Below are 18,960 nucleotides of genomic sequence, written 5' to 3' on the forward strand. Positions count from 1 at the left end.
ATTGTTTTAATTCTTATTCTGTTGTCTTTTTATTTCTTTTTCTAAATCGATGCAAATGTACTAAGAAATGATGAATATGCAACTATGTGATGTTATTAAGAATTACTGATTGTACATGTAGATTGGAATGATTTCTAATTGTTTTGTTAATTCTTTTTTTAATTAATAAAAAAATAAAAAAGATAAAAAAAAAAATAAAATAAAGTGACATACGAGCACACATAAGTACTACTGGGGATCAGAGAAAGAAGAAATCAGTGAACAGTGAGTAAAGAGTTCACAGCACAGTGAGTAAAGAGTTCATAGCAGCTGAGCTGGATTGGGGAAGAACCAGAAGTTACCAGAACTTACCAGAGCAGAGATTCCAGGAGGTGATAAATCTTTTAGCCAAAAAAGCAAAGTACAAACTCTGCTCAGGGGACAGTGAGAGGAACATTTTGGTCAAAGCAGAAAATCTGTATACTAGACCAATCCTGGAATGAAAGAATCACGCTTTCTTATTTTATCCCTGAGTCCCTAACACTCAGCACTATACCTAGAGCATAACAGTGCCTCTACCAGTGTCCATGGAAAGAAAAAGCTAATTGGTGCTGAATACTGAAACATAAGATTGTAACTTCACCTTGGACCCAGCAGCTCCCTGGAAGGAATTCAGACCAAAGTACCTCACTGGTCTATTTATTAAAATCACTTCGGCTCTCTCAGGTGCTCACCTCCAAGATGAAAAAGAAAAGGAACAGAGATCTGCCAAAAAGGGCCATGGCCACATGCAGCTGCTGTATGAACCAAGATACCTCTTAAACTGTATATGGAACTACATTACTCCACATCACTGTGTGAGGTGGGCCATTCTCAGCAAGGTGGATGGCTAACAATCTTGTGAAGCCAGGAAGGAGCAAACACCTCGAGCCCAATTTAGACCAATGGGTGCTGCCCTGCGACCTCTGCCAGGGCCCTTGTAAGGAGGTGAGTCCTCAAAGGCTAGAGAAAAACTAATCTCTGGAAAAAAATAAAACGGAAATGAAACAACAAAAAAATTCACGTTGTCCCTCTCTCCCTCTGTTCTACTTATCTGGCAAAGAAGTAAACAGGCTGAATTTAATATTCACACCTCTCCACTAAATTTTTTGCTGGAGAAAACACAAGGGGGCTGACCAACTTTCCTTTTGGATTTGATCACAAGGACAGGACTCTACCCAGGTCAGTTTTCTGCAATCCCCAGCATGGTGACTTTCCCACTTTCCCTAAGGACCACTTCACACGTCCTCTGCCCATGTCTCCTCCCCACTTCCTCCTTCACCCTGCTCCTGTCTCAGAAAATAGAAGCAATGGGGCAGGGCCTCCCTCACCTTCCCACCCCACTCCCACTGGCCTCCTGATTGTCAGGTACCCATGAATGCCACCGAATAATGAGTGCTGCAATCCAAAGTCAAATGCCCCATGCCCTCTCACCTTCCATATATCCCCTTCCTGTCTTCCATCATCCATTTCTCTCTCTCTTGACCTGTTCTTAACTGTGTTGAGGTGTGTACTATTATACCCTATCTTGATAAGAAACCTTGTTTGACAACACATTCTTCACCCCCTTCATGCCAAGTCTAAGTGCTCTTACCACCATCTCCTGGTCTTCCTTTCCAGCCACCCCAACCTGGCTCCCGTACTCTCTGGTCCACAGATGCTGCTCACTGAGAGCACCACAAACTCCAGGTTGTCAAATCCTGTGGTCAATTCCTTGGTCTTATTGCACCTGATCTATCAGAAGCTCTCTACAGGGGCAGCCATTCCTGCCTGGAAACTTTCTTCTCAGGACTTCTGTGATCAGACTCTCCCTGTTGTTCCCCCAACTTCACTAACGTTAAGCCCCTTCTAGGTCTCCTATTCCAGCTCCTCCACTGTTTCTGTGTCCCAGTTCTGCCTTGGACCACCTTTTCTTCCCATCTGTACAATCCTTGCCCTAATTGCCCTTGACCAAGCCCATGTTTAAAATACTATAAATCAAAGGCTCCCAAACCCTTTGTTTCTCCCTAGGAAAAACACTGGTTCTTCCAACTTATCTGGCCACTTCACTTGGGCCAGTCACCTGGTCCTGTTAATGCAGAAATGCTCTTTCACCTACCCTCACCCAATCCTCCATTTCTTCAGGCTATGCTCAAGGCCTGATATCTCTAAGAAAATAAAAAAAAAAAATCTTCAAAGAACTCCAAAACCACAAGATCTCTCCCATATTCAGGCTTCCTAAAGCATTTAAATAGTCCACAGTATGGGACTTACTACTTAATTACAGACATTCTGTAATTGTTCCCTAAATGACCGCTTCCTATTTTGCAAATCCTTTCTCCCCAACCCTAGGGTTAAGTTTCTGCACAACACAAGAATTCATTTTCTTGACTCTGGTACTGAACTAGGCACAGTGGAGACATCCAAGTAGTTATTTGATAATAAACATAATGTTTTATAAAGTAGAATCCAGGACGAATGCACTGCTTCAATTTGTTTAACTCTCTGAGAAAAATCTAGAGTTTGCCCCCAAACTATCTGGCAAATCTTTAAAAACAAAAGCAGAAGCAAAAACCTACGTCCAGAATCACCAGGTAGGACCATCAGGAAAACAGTAACATTTGGAAAAGCAGGGCCAAGTTTGTAAGATCTTCTATCACTGAAATCCTCAAAAACACTAAAACTTAAAATACTGAGTCACATTTCACATGCAAAATAGGAATATAGGAAATAACTTACATTTCCAATAAAAACATCACACAGGCAAACTGTGATTCAATTTATGTGTTAAACAGTAAGTACAATTTAACCCTTTAATAAAAAGGCTCCAAGAGACACAGGGAGCAAGGATCCCCGTCAGATCTCTCTCAATCCATGTCAATCACTGTTGCTCACTAAGACTTTTGAACGGTCTGAACTTTGGGATGTATTGAAGTCCAGTCACCCCCTAAATAAAATAACCTTATTTTTCATTAAAAAAAAAATCCTATCCTTTCCTTGCTATCTTCCCAATCCCTATCCATTCTATCAATTCCACACTGCAGCCACATAACAACTCAGATAAAGACATTTGCCCACACTTAAGGAATAAAACCTTAAACCAGAGAGCCTACAGCCTCCCTTCTGACCATTCCAGGCACTGAACTCTGCCCTCCACATCCCAGCAATGCCAACTTCCCAGCATCCTGATGAGACGTTGTCTTCTCCAAGTGGGTGCTCATGCTGGGGTCCCTTCACCTTCCACTGCCTCATTTCCTCACTTTCCCCCCTCGCCATCTTCTCAATTTTGTTTTCATCATTCCCAAATGGGCTCAGGAAGTCCATCTCAGATCTTCTATCTCACCAACCATACCCAAAGCCCCTTGGTTGCATCCTCTACATTCTCTTCACTCCTGAATCTTTCTCCACAAGTAACTTTAACTTCCTTCCTTATATTCCAAACCTCAATATGCTGTCTGCCACCCAGGAGTCCCTCAACAAAAACTGCTGAACTAAGAAGAAAGTTAAGGCCGGGTGTAAAACAAAGCATCTAAACTGCAGAAGAGGAGTCTGGGACAAGGATTAGCTAATTCACTATGAAAACTTGGGCAAGTCACTTATCCACAAGGACCCTCTGATTTCTTCCCTAGTAAAATGAGTGGGCTGGACCCTTTATCAGAGCTGATACACCTTGAGCCAACTTCATTCAGAAGAGCAGCTTTATGCGATCTTAAATTACAATTTCTTCCCATTCACGAAGTAAATGTTACTAATTTTATTTTCACCTGTAGAGCTTTTGGGTGTACGCACACATAAAAAAGGATTAAAATGATGAGATTTTTATGGCACTTATATTTTGGTAAAGTAGCTCATGAAAAATTCAGTAAAATATTTTAACTGATAATGTGCCTAAAAGCAATTTTTCTAAAAAATGACATGTTTTTTCCTGCAAAGCAAAATTGGCTATTTACAGGTAGTTGATCTAACCAGCTGGCATTGTTGACATTTCAGGAAAAAGGGGATGTCAACCTAAATCAACTTAATTGCCACTAACCAGAATCAAAATATTTATAGCATCACTGTACGTAGACTAATGTGCATAGAGTATCAAGAGGCATTTCCACTATTGGGGTTTTGCTGACCTGGCTCAAACCTATAATTAAACCTCAATCCCATACCCAAATCTCCACTTCAAAGAATATGGCTAAAAGAAACTACAACTGCTGCCACCAGCAAATGGTAAAGTGTTGGTAAAGGAGTCAAGGAAAACAACAATTATTTTACCCAACTTCATGTCTCAATAAACAGACAGAAGAAAAGTAATCCCACAGCTGTCCTGTGTTAAACATTTCTTAACAAAAACAAATGCAAATGAAAAATCTGCAAAGGTGTTAATGACATTTCAGTCTTGTGGGTATCCTCTTATTTAATTTGGATTAAATTTAAAACTGTATTTTATGTTGTTTCATAGGTCATGCTGATGTCCTTGCCTTCTTGTCTGTATGGTGGCAGCCTTGATTCTTTTTTAGGAAACCAACCAAAACAACATGGAGGAACTCAGACCTAGGGGACTCACATTTCAGCTCTACAAAATAGCCATTAGAAACACTGCTACTGCAAAATTTCCAAACCAATTCATCGTTGAGAAAATAAAATCAAGAGGCACTCGGACCCAACTGTTCAGCTAGAATCGGCAAAACTACACCCAGAAAATAAGAGCTGAGTTAGGAGACCAAAGCTTTTCCTTCCAGGTTGAAACTCGATCAGAAAATCAAAAGTTCCTCGAGTTGGAAGACTCAACAAACCCCCAGCCTTCAATTAAGAAATTCGCACAAATAAAACTGGACTGGATGGAGCAGGACTTCATCTCAAATGTTTCTAGTCCTTAATAGCAACTGAATTTTAAAAGGTACTCTTTAAATGTATTAAAACTAAGATAGCAAAAAGACAAGGGGGAAAGAAAGGGCAAAGGAATGAATAGTCTCGGGGTGTGGGGATCATACACACGGCCATTCAAAGTCCTTGGATGTCTAGCCGTTGTTCTGATATTCTGCAAACTCTGCTATCGCTTGTGCAACTCAGTGTGCACGGAAGCTGAAGGCGCACAGTGTTTCCCGGACGCCCAAGGCCAGGATGAATGAGATTTTAACTCTGCTGATTCCTTGTTTACTCGCATCCTCACGTGGCACCGCGCGAAGACAGAAGTTGCAGAAGAAAACTTCTACTTCGCAAACTAACGGGGCCAAATTCGCTTGCCTTGCCGCGAAATGCGTTCAAGCCGAGCAAACCGAGGGCTTCCACCAGCACGACCCCCCCTGCCCGAAATTCCCTCACACAAAGGCTCGTGGGTGCAGGCAGGACCCCCTCTCCAAAACTGCGCCTAGAGCTGCGGGCGCTAAGAGAAAAAGCCAGGAGGGAGAAGACGGCGCTCGCGCCCCCCGGGGCTACTCACAGGGTGACTGTGCGGTTGGGCAGCGAGTCCGGGGGCAGGACCTGCGCGAGCTCCAGGCTGCTGCACACCACCTTACCCTCCGCGGCACCCGCCGCCCTGCCGGCCCCTCGGGGACGCCCGTCGTGCTTGCAACCCGGGGGCAGAGCCGCGGCGCCGCCACCGCCTCCAAGCAGCGCGAGGAGCGCGAGCGACAGCAGCAGCGGCGCACCGCCCCGCCGGCTCCCGGACCTCTCCATACTGCCGGCAGGCAGGGGCCTGCGGGCCGAGCTGCGGGCGTGCGGGCCTAGCGGGCCGCCCCGGCGCCCCGGCGGGCGGGGGCGCGGCGCGGGCCCGGCGGCACCCGGAGCCTCATGGCGGCCGGAGGACGGGCCCTCCTCGGTGCCGACATGCTCCTTTGTGCGCGGCGGCTGCGCTCGGCCTCCAGGGAGCCGCGGGGTCACGGCCGCGCGGGTCCCAGCGCCGCTCTAAAACCCGGCGGGAGCACCGCCTCCTCCTCCAGCTTCACCGCCGCCACCGCCTCCTCCCCTGGCCGCTGCCTGCGGCGGCTCCTCCCCACCCGCCGCCGGCCGCCCCCGCCCCTTCCCCTCCTTCCTTTGCTCCTCCAACTCCAGTCTTCTCCCCTCGCTTCCCGCCGCCCGCGGCTGGAGAAAGGCGACGCGCGCTCCCGGGACCTGTGCCGCCCGCCCGCCCCTGACCCCGCGGGCGCCAGGTGTAGGTGCAGTCGGCGCCCACAGGAGGACGGTAACTAGGCGGGGTGGGGGTGGGGGGAGAATCGGAAGAAAGTTCTAGTCCAAACTTTGGCCGCGGTGTTTACTCTGAGATAAGTTCACCCACTTCGGCGCCGCGGCTCTCCAGACAAAGCCACCCAGTGCACCATTGGGGGCTTGCTCTCTTCCTCCCTAGGAGCCTGGTCAGGGGAATGGAAGTGGGGAGAAAAGAAGGACTGAATTTCCTTGACCAACCACCCAAGGGGAAAGTGGCCAAAGCGAACTGCCTTGAAAGGACTACGCCTTCCCATCTCACTGCCCCTACGGGATTTCAAGCCTTTTCTTGACACAAGCTGCTCTCATTTGTCCCAAGTACCCTAGAGGTAGGAAACAGGTTCTTCTCCGGAACGCGTACTCCCCCAGGCTGTTCCTGGCCTTCAGCTGTTCCAGCCATAGTCCCTGCAATGGGATGCTTCGGGGGCTAGCAGAACCGCAGCCTTTTGAAAGAAATGTTCCCTGACATTCAGAGATAACCTCAGATGTAAGAGCTTATAGTGAGTCAACTAGCTAGGAAAACACAACTTAATTGATTATTCGTATCTTAAGGCCTCCAGCCCCACACTTAACATTTGCAAGTCCAGGGCTCACATACCGTATGTCTAAATACTACAAGTAATAAATCAAGCTAACAAATTGAATAAACTGTGTTCTAGTCTTCCATCTTGAGACATAAGCTGTAATAACAAACTGGAAGGCCAGGTTTGTATACAGAGTTCTCAGATACCTTGGTGGTCCACCCTGCAACGCGGTAGGTAGGAGAGAGTAGTGACAATCCAGACTTTAAAATGACCTAGGGAACATTCTGCCAAGGAATTCCAGGGCCCTGGGTCCTTTGCACATGATCTAGAAGTAGGAAGTGGGGGAGACTTTGGGTGAACAGATTCCTTTGGACCTGAAGATTTGTCACCAGGAAAATCAGGAGAAGAGCCTGAGAGGGGTTCAAACCAAGATTTTTCTTGGGTGGGTCTAAGGGCAGTAGGGTACTGGCCTATGAAGTTTGTGAGATCAGATCTCAGGAATTGATGGCTTCCATTTCCATACACTATTGCATAAAATTTGACTGGCACTTCATTTGACCAATATTGAGATTCAACCGTGTATATCCGTTTCCAGTGCTGTCTGATAGAATGTTCCAGATCTGCACTATCCAGTATACCAATACGGTGACTTCTTGTGGCTATATAATACTTGAAATCTAGCTAGTGTGAGGTAGGAGCTGATTTTTTTGGTGTTACTTAATTTTAATTAATTTAAATTTAAGTTGCCCCATGTGCCTAGTTGAATTACTCAGGTCTGGACTTTATGATAGGAAAAGTGGGACATGACACCACCCTTAAGTATCTTTAAATCTATAAATAGGTTTAGAAGACAAACTGGTGCTTCTTTGTTAAGGTTGGTGAAATTGTTCACATTTCTATTACATTAATGAAAAGGATTATCATTTCCTAACAAAATCATCATCATTATCATCATCATCTGTTTTCTTTAAAAAGATAAAAAACACGGAGTATATCAATATGGAAGTTTGTAATAACCATGTTAGCATTCTGAGTCATAGCCGCAAATCATGTGAACTGATAACAGGTAAGCATTTGGAAGCCTATGGTTAGAATAAATATATGTGTCTATTTTGAATTTTTTTTGGCCGTAAGTACCTATCTTTTTACTTCACTGTAGTTAAGAGCATTATATAAAGCACAACATTATCAGGAAAAGAGATAACGTAAACAGTACCACGAATCCTAGGAGAAATAGAGAAGTGTTAAATGGTTCATTTTAGGCATCTTGCATAAAAGTCACTCGTACGATCTTTGAAAATAAAGGTCATTAAAGATCACCAAATGGTAGAATATTAAAGCTGGAAAGGTTTTAGAAGTATTTTTCAATGCTTACTTTCCTTGAATGCAATAGGCAAACCCTCTGTTACCGTCATTCTGACAGGTAGTCTTTTCCACGCTTAGAAAGACCTCAGAGGATGACACTATCTGTAACTCACCATCTCTTACCCTCAGTCATACCAAAATCTTGTCGTGGATTACCCTACACCGGCCCTGGCAGCCTCTTGCTAGACAAGTCTATCTACCTCTCATCCCCCCTAAGGCCTCATCATACCATTTGAAGATGTAAGACTTAATAGGTCCTTTCAAAGTTCTCACTGTGTTTGTGATTGTCCCACTTTAGAACATCCTACAGAAACTGAGAAATCAAATTATTTGCCAACCACATTCATGTACATGTGGATAGTCTAGTAAAGCTATATTTTATCAGCTGTTGCTTTAAGGACAGTAGATGGACAACATTCCAATGCTTCTGTGCTGCGAATCCTGTCTTGCTGTGTTATGTAAGGCTTGTAGTGGATACCAGAGAATCACTGAAAGATGCTTTGTTTTTCTCTTAATGAACTATTAGCTCTGTATTAATCATGCATGGGTGTGTGTGTGTGTGTATTTATATAGATACTTACCACTTTGTTTATTATAATGATTTCTTTACATGACTTTCTTCTCTACCAACCCGGAAGCCTTTCCTAACCACCGCCCCCCCCCCCAAATCAACCCCCATCCACCTTCAATAACTCCCAGCTATATTACTCTACTTCACTGTTTGTTCAGAACCTGAAAATACCTTCCCATTTTATGTATTTATTTACAGTGTTATGGTGTCAGCTTCTCCCACTATGATATTAGCTCTGTGAAGGCTTGTCTTAATTGCTTTTATGGCACACACTTCCGATTGTTGCCAAACAGCCATTTCCAAACCTTTTCTCTCTCAACCCCCGCTTACCATGCAACTGAAAAAAAACTAATCACTCTCCTAACTCCTTTGGATAGCCATATGACGAATTCTGGCCAAGAAGAATCAAGTCTTTGTTGTCCAATATGTGGCAATTTTAATTGTAATTTTAATTATTATTTTTTTAAATCATAGGACTGTACAATACAAACGGTGATCCCTAATGTAAACTATGAACTATAGTGGATAGTAAAACTGTAATAATATTCTTTCATCAATTGTAACAAAGCTACTACATTAATATAAGGTGTTAATAATGGAGGGAGAAGGGTATATGAGAATTTTGTATTTTCTGCAGGATTTTTCCATAAACCTATAACTTCTCTAATAAAAAGTTATTTTAAAAATTAAATCAAACTAAAAATTCTGTTCCTCAGTCACAGTGACCACAATTGAAGTGCTCAAAGAGCTACTTATAGCTGGTGGATAACATTTTAGACAGCACAGACGGTAAAACACTTCTATCATCACACAAAGTTCTACTGGTCAAAGGGGAGTCTACTCGAGAGCCTCATGATATTTTCATTCATGATAAATAAGGGGCTATACGAGAAGATCCTTCTTTCACCATCCCCATTCTTCTTGCTTTGGATGTAATCCTTTGTGGACATGATATCTGGAGTTGAGGAAGGTATTTTGTGATCATAAGGCAAAAGCCTAAAGGAAAACTTCAAAATTACAGGAAGAAATGGAAGGGACAATTTGTGTCACTGAGGTCATCATTAACCTGCCCACCAGCCCCTGAGCTTCTTTTAATCCATAATGAATGTTCTCTGGTTTCAGCCACTGTTATTATGGTTTCCACATGCCTAGAACACTGCCTGGCATTTGGGAGGAAACTCAAAGGCATTTGTTGATTCACATGATTTAATTCTTATTCATTTTTAAAATTTTTTAATTGTATAATATAACATATATACAAACCAAAGAAAGAAAAAAGCTATAGTTTTCAAAGCACTCTTCTACAGTAGTAACAGAATAGATCCCAGAGTTTGTCAGGGGCTACCATACCGTCATCTCAGATTTGTCCTTCTAGCTGCTCCAGAACATAGGCTAGAAGGAATAAGTATTTTTTTTTATCATCACAATTGACTTTTTTTCTTTTTTGTGAAAAATAGCATATATACAAAACAATTAATTTCAAAGCACAGCACAATAATTTGTTGTAGAACAGATTTCGAAATTTGGTATGGTTTACAACTCCACAATTTTAGGTTTTTACTTCTAGCTGCTCTAAGATACCGGAGACTAAAGGAAGCATCAATTTAATGTAAATCTTATTCATCTTTATGTTCTAAACATCTAACACGCTTTCTCATGGAGATCAGCTACCGAGATTTGTTGAATTGAATTTGGACAACTGGACATAAATTCCCAGCCAAAGGCAACTTGAGATGTTTGACTGAAGTTCAGTCTTCTTCATCAAATGTGTGATGCCGTGATTAAATTAATAGCAAGAAAGAACAACAATTTTTAACACTCGAAATGTCTTAGTGACACCTCTATAAACTCTGTTAATAAATTGGCATCCTGTTTATTTTTGCATTACTTAATGTTAAGCTATTAATTGCTACAGCTGTAGTTTATATTTTTAGTCATTACACAGCATGTGATAGAATGTGTCAATATCCAGGACCCAGATAGGAACAGCAATAGTATCTCAAATAACCCCCAAGCTTCTTTAAACATCATTGGCTCCCATTCTGGCTTACTAGTTACTAGAAATAGTGACTGTCCACAAGTCATTAAATCTCATCTTTCAAAATGAGAGCTTGAATAGAACCAGCTTAAGGTCCCATGATTTTATCCTGCTGAACCAAGAATTTTTCTTTTGTTTGCCTGCTGCAACCAGACTACTGGAATGCATTCCTGTGACAGTGAAATGCTCTCTTTAGATGATCAAATACCTTTCTGAAATGGTAAATTCTTTCTCCAGTCTAGTGTAACTACCATTCATTGTAAACATAAGGAAGAAATATTGGGCAAAACTTGGCCTGCGGTACCATGTGGGAAATTGCCTTGATGCAAGGAGGCATCCAAGAATGTGATCGGGTAGGCTAATACAGAAGGCATGAAACAAGAAGGCTCACAGTCTGAATTAAGATGCAAGATACATGGTTTATTGTATCATTTAAAATACACAGCAAGAAGCAAGGGGGCAATAGGTGAATGAACCTTGAGGACAGTATGTTGAATGAAATGTCAGAAACAAAAAGACAAATATCATGCCTCACTCATATGTGGACTAACTATAATACATGCAAGCTTGGAGAATTGAAGTTGAGAGCATGGGTTATCAGGTTGCGGCCTATGGTAAAGGTTCTAGATTGTAAGCTCTTACAGCAGTCACATATATTCAGGATTTGAAAGAGCTATTTCTAAATTCTGAGATGTTGAGCTATTTGTGCATAACCTGGTCATTCCCTGGAACTTAAGGTATTTGTGTGAAGCCTGAGACTCAGAGTTAGAGTTCTGAAGCTATGAAAGTCAGAATTACCACATACCTCAACTGTTTAAAAATTTGAAGAAGTGTTCAGACTTCATCTAGAGATATGAATGAAGCTGATCTGGATAGAACTAAGGTTAATCAGAATACTGGGTAAAGGATGATATGGTCCATATTTTAAAACTTCGACTTCTGCATAAGACCAAAGGAAGAGATGTTTATTTGGTGCAAAATTTATATTTTTGGTAGTGCACTATCTGGCTTGGCTTATACGATCAGTTTATTCAAATAGCATGATTGCATTTTATCTTGAATAGGGAGTAAGATGTTGTTGGGGTGTGCAGGTTATGTACTGCCTTGATACATCCCAAAGTAATTTGGACAGAGAATCAAAAAGTATTTGCAAAGTCTCCTTAGAGAAGAAAGGAGGAATAAGCCCCCTCCACCTGGGAAATTCTGATATTCTCACAAGTATTGGGGACTACCAATTTCATAGGCCAAACCCTCTCTATCTTGGGGCTTGTCCCTTTGAAACTAATTCCTTCAAAGAAGCAGCTAAGCCTACTTTAATTATGCCTAAGAGTCACCCCCGGAGAACCTCTTTTGTTGTTCATATGTAGCCTCTCTGTCTAAGCCATTGGCAGGTGAACTTACTGCCCTACCCACTATGTGGGACATGTCTCCCGGGGGTGTAAATGTGAGATATGACTCCTGGGAATGAACTAGGACCAGGCATCAAGGAATTGAAAAAGCCTCCTTGATCAAAAGGGAGAAGAGAGAAATGAGACAAATTAAAATTTTAGTGGCTGAGAGATTTCAAACTGAGTCGGATGGTTTTCCAGGAGGTTATTCTTATGCATTATATAGATGTCCCTTTTTAGTTTATGGTATATTGGAGTGGCTAGGGGGAAGTACCTGAAACTGTTGATTAGTATTCCAGTAGCATAGATTCTTGAAGGCGATTGTATAACTATATAGCTTTTACAATGTGATTGTGATTGTGAAAACCTTGTGGTTGACACCTCCTTTATCCAGGGTTTGGACAGATGAGTAAGAAAATAAGGACCTACATGATTAAATAATGGGGTGGAGGGTGTATTAGTTTGCTAATGCTGTTGGAAAGCAATATGCCAGAAATGGAATGGCTTTTTAAAAGGGAATATAATAAGTTACAAGCTTATAGTTCTAAGGCCATAAAAATGTCCTAACTAAGGCACCCTGATAAAGATACCTTGGCTCAAGGAAGGCTGATCTGGGAGGTCACAGGGCCGGTGTTTGCTGGTCCTTATTCTCAATTTGTTGCTTCTAGCAGCTAATGCCAGTGGTTTCCTCTCTAACAATGCAGGCCTTCACTTTGCTCCTCTGGGACACAACTCTAGATTCTGGCTTGCTTAGGATCTCATAGGAAGGCACCTGGCAACATCTGCTGGGCTCTGCCTGTGTGTAGGCTTCATACCACCTTAATATGGGGTCACACAATGTCATATGTCCTATGCCCTGTCTGGGTTGGTCCATGGATCTGTCTCACTCTCTTCTACATCTGCCACATGAGCCTTCCCAGTTGATGGTTTGGAAACAAAGACCAGAGTTGAGGTTGAGCAGTTTGGCTCATCAGATGGAATGTACCAAGGGCCAACATCCCGCTTGTTCTTTTGGAGATATACAGGATCAGTTATGCCTGGCCACAATTATAACTTGCTAAATTACCCAAAAAGTAGCTGTGGATTTTATCTGTGCTTCTTGTGCAGAAGATATGTGGGGCCAGATTGGGTGTCAACAATGGATGGCTGATTTTTAACCTTTTTCATTTTTAGTATCTTATAATCTTCATGAATATTTAGTACCTATTTAGTCCTTCCATTGTCAACTATATATAATATTCTCATTTGTTTGATCATTTTTATCTAGGTTCACCATATATGTAATCTCCTTACTTTATCTACGTCTACCCTGTCTCACAAACTTTTTCTTCTCCAAGTAATTTCACCTATCCTCCTTACTTCTTTGTTTCCCTTATTTCTATTTGTATAGCAGAAATAAATATTTTTAAATGATACAGAAAACACATTACAGTTAGCATGCCAGATGAAACAACAGACTTAGGGGAAATTTAGAAATGTAGCCCATACCAGAGATTTAGCTAGCTTCACCTAAAAGCCGGACTTCCCGTATATCTCCCAAATATAATATATATACTCTGTCTTGTCATTCTGCTACCAACATTATTATAAGTTTTGGTCCTATGTACCAGCTATAATTATTAAAATGATCAGCCAATAACTATAAGTGAAGGTCATAGTAGCAGATATGTCAATTGTGAAATTTCCATCTAAATCCTTTTCTTTAAAAAACAGTAACTTCTTTCTTCCATAGTGTCAGTTAACATATCAAAAACTATTTATTGAGCCGAATAGAATGACAAGGTGTATTTGAAATTATACGTTTCTCAACAAAGTAATTACCATGTTGAATCAACCTCTGAATCAGTCTGTTGATAACATATTGGAACCTCTAGTTATTTGGACCCCTATAATATATAATATATTTTTTAACATCATTTTATATCACTTAGAGCCCTGAAACATTATTTCATCATAAACAATTTGGTTGTTTAAACTCAGTCAAACTTTAAAAAGTTTAATTTAGATATATTAATTATTTCACTTATTAAACAGACATTCATATTTTAGGTTAATAGAATCATTTCCATTTATATGTCAATAAACTAAAAGTGCATTTTTTTATAACTTCATAGAGTGCTAAAATTTGCACAGTATAGCAAAGAGAACATTGATTTGAAGTCTAACAATCAATCTGGAATAATATGTTGACCTTATCTTTAGCTGGATTTTCTCGGGCAAGTTACTTCTTGCTACCTAAGTTTCTTCATTTGTTGTACGTTTTAATTTAACTTGCCAACTAAGGTTTTTCATTTGTTGTGAAGATAACACCTGACTTGTACAAAATAGGTGCCCAATAAAGGTTTGTCTAATGTGAATCTAGATGAACTGCCTCATATTCCAGATGAAGAAACTGGAACCTAGAGAAATTAAGTGAATGTATCTGAGCTCATACTCTTGGCTCACCTGACAGTGTAAGCCAGAGAGCTGGGAAAACTTTGCAGGCGTAATTGCCTTCCCCTATAAACCCATAATCATATACTTCATCATGAATCTGGTCATGTGTTACAATTTAGAGAAGTCACTAACTAAAAAATATCTTTGCTTCCTTATGTGCAAAACTGAGGGCATTATAATTGTCTCCTACATTCTGGTAATAGTAGGAAGGTAAGAAATAATGCATAGAAGAAACAACTGGGAAAAACATTCTATGTAATCATAACATATTATTATAAACATTATAAATTACAACACATTTCATTATTAATAACACTACATTACGATTATAAGCATCTGCTCCTTTCATCTCCAGATCTCTAAATTCCTTCAAAATAAGTGCTGTGGACATTCTTTGGATTCTATTAGCAAAGTAAAATGGAGAATTCAGGCAATGATAAAAAAAATTCGGAAGAAAGAATACGAGAAAATTGGTATTCTCAACACTGCCTGCCTTTGATGGTTTTATTTATGCAGTTAATTACCTCAATGTCCTTATCCCTTTGCAAGTGAAGACCCTTCACTGTACAGATTAATATGCTATACTTTGTATTGTGTTGAAATAAAAGTAATTTGGCAAGTTTTTTTTGCCTCACTTCACTAAAATTGAGCTTCTAATTATGGTCATTCTTTTGGTTTTATTACTTATGGTAACCTTTTTTAAAATATTAGTCAACATTCCCTTCAGGTAACAAGAAAATAGAATTACAGCACAAATTCAGTAGGCTGAAAATTACCCAAAAGCTGTTCCAAGTGAGTTGAGGTTGTGGCCCCACTTTTACTAATTTATTTAACTTCTGTGTGATAAAAGACATCCTATTCAATTCAATAAAACCGAGGTGCTACAGAATGTACATTCCATTAGGGAAAGGTATTGTCTTCATTTCTAGCACCTTTTACAGTACTTGGTATGCAATGGATGCCCCATAAATAATTGTTTGAATGAATGAATGGATGAATGAAGAAAAGGATGAACAATTAATCTCTGTTCGTTGATTTATCTTTTAGTGACCACCAAATACCCACTGCTTGCCGTCATTTAGTAAATTAAGCAAAACTTTTTTGTGTGAACTCAACTGACTCCATTGAAATTTCTTAACTTATACTTACTCTTAAAACATTTTGAATGTTTAATGTATCATCTGCTAGACTATAAATGGTAAAACCCCAGAGCCTGTCCCAACGAAGAAAATGTACTCATTTATTTGAAGCCTGTTTGGCTGTAAAAGCCCTATATGGTAAATTCTAAATACACTTAATTAGCTTCTCTAATCTTCACGAAGTGAAACTCAGTCCCTTCCGAAGGTAATATATAACAAAAACACCCTCTCTGGCAGTTAATATAGCAGCATATAAACAGCCTTAAGGAAGAGAGGGAAATTTGGCTTAGGGTCGGTCCAGAGCTCTGACTCATCTTCAGCTGGGCTTATCAGGGGCTGTTGGGTATTCATGCAACTAAGGACAACTTCTGCCTTTGTTCTTTGTGTATCCATTCACCTCTCTTCCCCCACCCTAGTGAAATGCTAAAAGGTGTAAAACTAAAGAGTCAGGCATTCACAGGTCCTTTGCCATAACACTGTGAAATACTATCACACCTACTCCTATGTTAATCAAAACCATTTCAAGTGAGAGTGATGGAAACACAACTCAAAACTAGTTTAAACACCAAAGCACCAGGCGATTCAGAGGTTGAAAAGATGTCATCAGGTTTCTCTCCCCACCTCTTAATTCTGTGTTGGTTTTGTTCTCAGGTAAAGTTCTATTACTCATCCTGTAACTGGCGGCCCACTGGCAGCTCTATGCTTACATCATCCCTACAGCTTGTGGAATCCCAGCAAAGGAAACAAAACAAAAGACACCGTTACCCCTTCTCTGTGTTCCCAGGACTTACCTGTCCTGGGTCACACATGCCTGGAATGAGAATGGGTCCAATAAATCATGGCACACCGTAAATGGAGTGAAATAAAGGCAGGGCGAAAGAGAGTAAGAGGACCCACGTGCTCCGGTGTATAATGAAATCCTAGATAGTTAAGTGAAAAAAAAAGAGACATAGTGTATCCTGTTGGGTAAACATAAGTAAAAACAAAATCTTTTCCCAACCCAGAAAACCTTTCCATAAATGTAAAGAGAAAGAAAAGCAATTTTATAATTCAGAAGGCATTGAACCAGAAAGTGATGCATCACAGGCAATCTGCTGAAGAGATTGCAAACAAGACAAAAGAACAGTCTTTTAATGTAGCTAAGTGTATACAACCCATTAACCTGAGTTAGGTTTGCAATTTGGAGCCAGGTGCCACCTGAAGTTCTGCTCACCTCCTCTCTGGGAGACAGGAGTGCCTCCGCTTCCGTCCTTGATGGCTACATTTCAAAGAAATGGCTCTTCTGGTCCTTGAGGAAACATTCTTGAGTTGTGAAACTCCCAAGGGGCTTATTTGACCTTTAAAAAAGATTTGCATACATTTCAAAGAAAAGAGAAAGAACTTAATTCAAGTTTTCTAAAGTAAACACCGAAATGGAGGGGAGAGAAAGTCTCCCTCCTTTCTGCACTAAGGAAAGTTAATTCTTTTTTTTCTTTGATTTATATTTATCCTTACAATCCCATTTCTAGAAATAAATATGGAAGTGAGTGTGTGTGTACAGTTTGGGTATGCATAGAGTATTTCTGAAAGGATATAAAAGATATGAATAATGACTAGCTTATTACTGGGAGAAGGGACAGAGGTGAGAATGAGACTTACTTTCCATTGTGTACCTCTTTCTATTATTTGATTTTTTTTATCCTGTACATGTATTTACTTTTCAGTAAAAAGACAAACTGATTTTACAAATAAACTAAGAGCAAAAATTGCAAATATGTTATTCAATTTTTGGCATTGGTGGAGGAAAAATAATCTCAGAACATGTTCTGTTTGTTCTAGGACGAATCCCTTGAGTGAAGTTTATTAATTATTTAATTGTAAAAAATGTAAAGCAAGAAGAACCCATTGCCCTGCACACACACTTTTTTTTAATAGAATGCTCAAAGCTGCCCTTTTTAATATCCAATAAAAAATATAGATCAGATCATTTGCGGGGAAGTGGGGAAGAGGGAAAAGGTGAACAAATTTACATAAAGACAAAGATTCCTGAAAGCAAAGGGACAATCACTTTGCATCACTGATGGTCGTAAATGGTCTTCAGGGAGACTTTTTATGAGCAAGTACTATTTTAGCTGAACTCACGGAGAGAGGACGTCTTATAGAAGGACTTGCGGTTGGGAAGAAAATGGAAAATTGGGGGAAATGGGAAAAGACCAATAGGACCAGGACTCAGTGGGGAGAGTGCCATCCAATGAAGCTGGTGAGGCTGGCAAAGGTAAAATTCAGCATGGGGCTGTGGCTTTGTTATATTACGAATGTTGGTTTTTACCCTAATAACAAATGAGGATCATTGAAAGGTATAAAACAGAGAAAAGACACAATTAAAATTGTATTTTTAAAATTATTATTATTTTTTTTATATGCTGTATAGCAAGGGTCACATTTCATTCTTTTTCCATGTGAGTGTCCCATTATCGCCCCACCATTTATTGAATTTTGTTTGGTTGGTTTTTTGTTTGTTTATTTGTTTTCTTGGGGGAAGTGCATGGGCTGGGGCATAGCAGGTGAGAATTTTACCACTGACTTACACTTGCACCCTCACAATTGTATTTTTATATGCTTCCTTTGGCTCCTGCATAGTAATTGGAGGGAGTAAGGGACTGGGAAACAGCCCATGTCCATAGATGTGAGATTTGGGTGGCTTAAAGTAGCATGGTGGGGATGGAGGTGAAGAGAAGAAGGTATATTTGAATGATGCATCATTTAAGAAGCTTCAAGACTCAGTGTTGTGGTTCTTTGGTTAGAGGACATGAGGAAGAGGAAGGCTGCAAAAACGACTCCCAGTTTTCTGGCATGTGTGAGGGGGTGGGAATTGTATTCACCAAGATAGGAAACCCTGAAGGAAGACCAGCTTGAGTGGGAGAAACATGAGTGCCGTTGGGACATGTTGCATCTAAGATCCACTTTGAACATTCAAATGATGCTGTTGAGTAGGCAGTATTGTAAGCAGTCTGGAGTTTTCAGCAAGGGATGGAGAATTGTTTTGTTTTGTTTGTTTGCTTGGTTGGTTGGTTGCTTGCTTTTTGAGGGTTTTTTTGTTTGTTTGTTTGTTTTTTATTGAAGGCACTATACGTTTTATTTGAAGCCATAGCTGTGGATGAGATTTCCTAAGTAGAAAAATTCAAATGAGAACAGAAAAGATTTAGCTAGCGTCAGTTCCTAAGAAACTCAACTTTTAAACATAGAGAGGAACTGGTAGCAAAGAAGGAATGGCAGGAGAAAACAGAATAAAACTCAAGTATGCTAATTTAAAAAATGAATAATTTAATGA

At 40.5% G+C, this 18,960-nt stretch overlaps 1 protein-coding gene across 1 annotated transcript in view; it reads right to left on the minus strand.

Moving 5' to 3' along the window:
- Positions 1-5,664, minus strand: part of ADGRA3 (adhesion G protein-coupled receptor A3) — a 155,457-nt gene extending 149,793 nt beyond the window's left edge. The window contains exon 1 of the mRNA XM_077136508.1: positions 5,429-5,664. Within this exon, the coding sequence (XP_076992623.1) occupies positions 5,429-5,664 (236 nt within the window). The remainder of the gene's footprint in view (positions 1-5,428) is intronic.
- Between the last annotated feature and the right edge of the window lie 13,296 nt (positions 5,665-18,960).

The sequence above is a fragment of the Tamandua tetradactyla genome, chromosome 19 (genome assembly GCF_023851605.1).
Source record: "Tamandua tetradactyla isolate mTamTet1 chromosome 19, mTamTet1.pri, whole genome shotgun sequence".
In the NCBI taxonomy this organism is placed as follows: domain Eukaryota; kingdom Metazoa; phylum Chordata; class Mammalia; order Pilosa; family Myrmecophagidae; genus Tamandua; species Tamandua tetradactyla.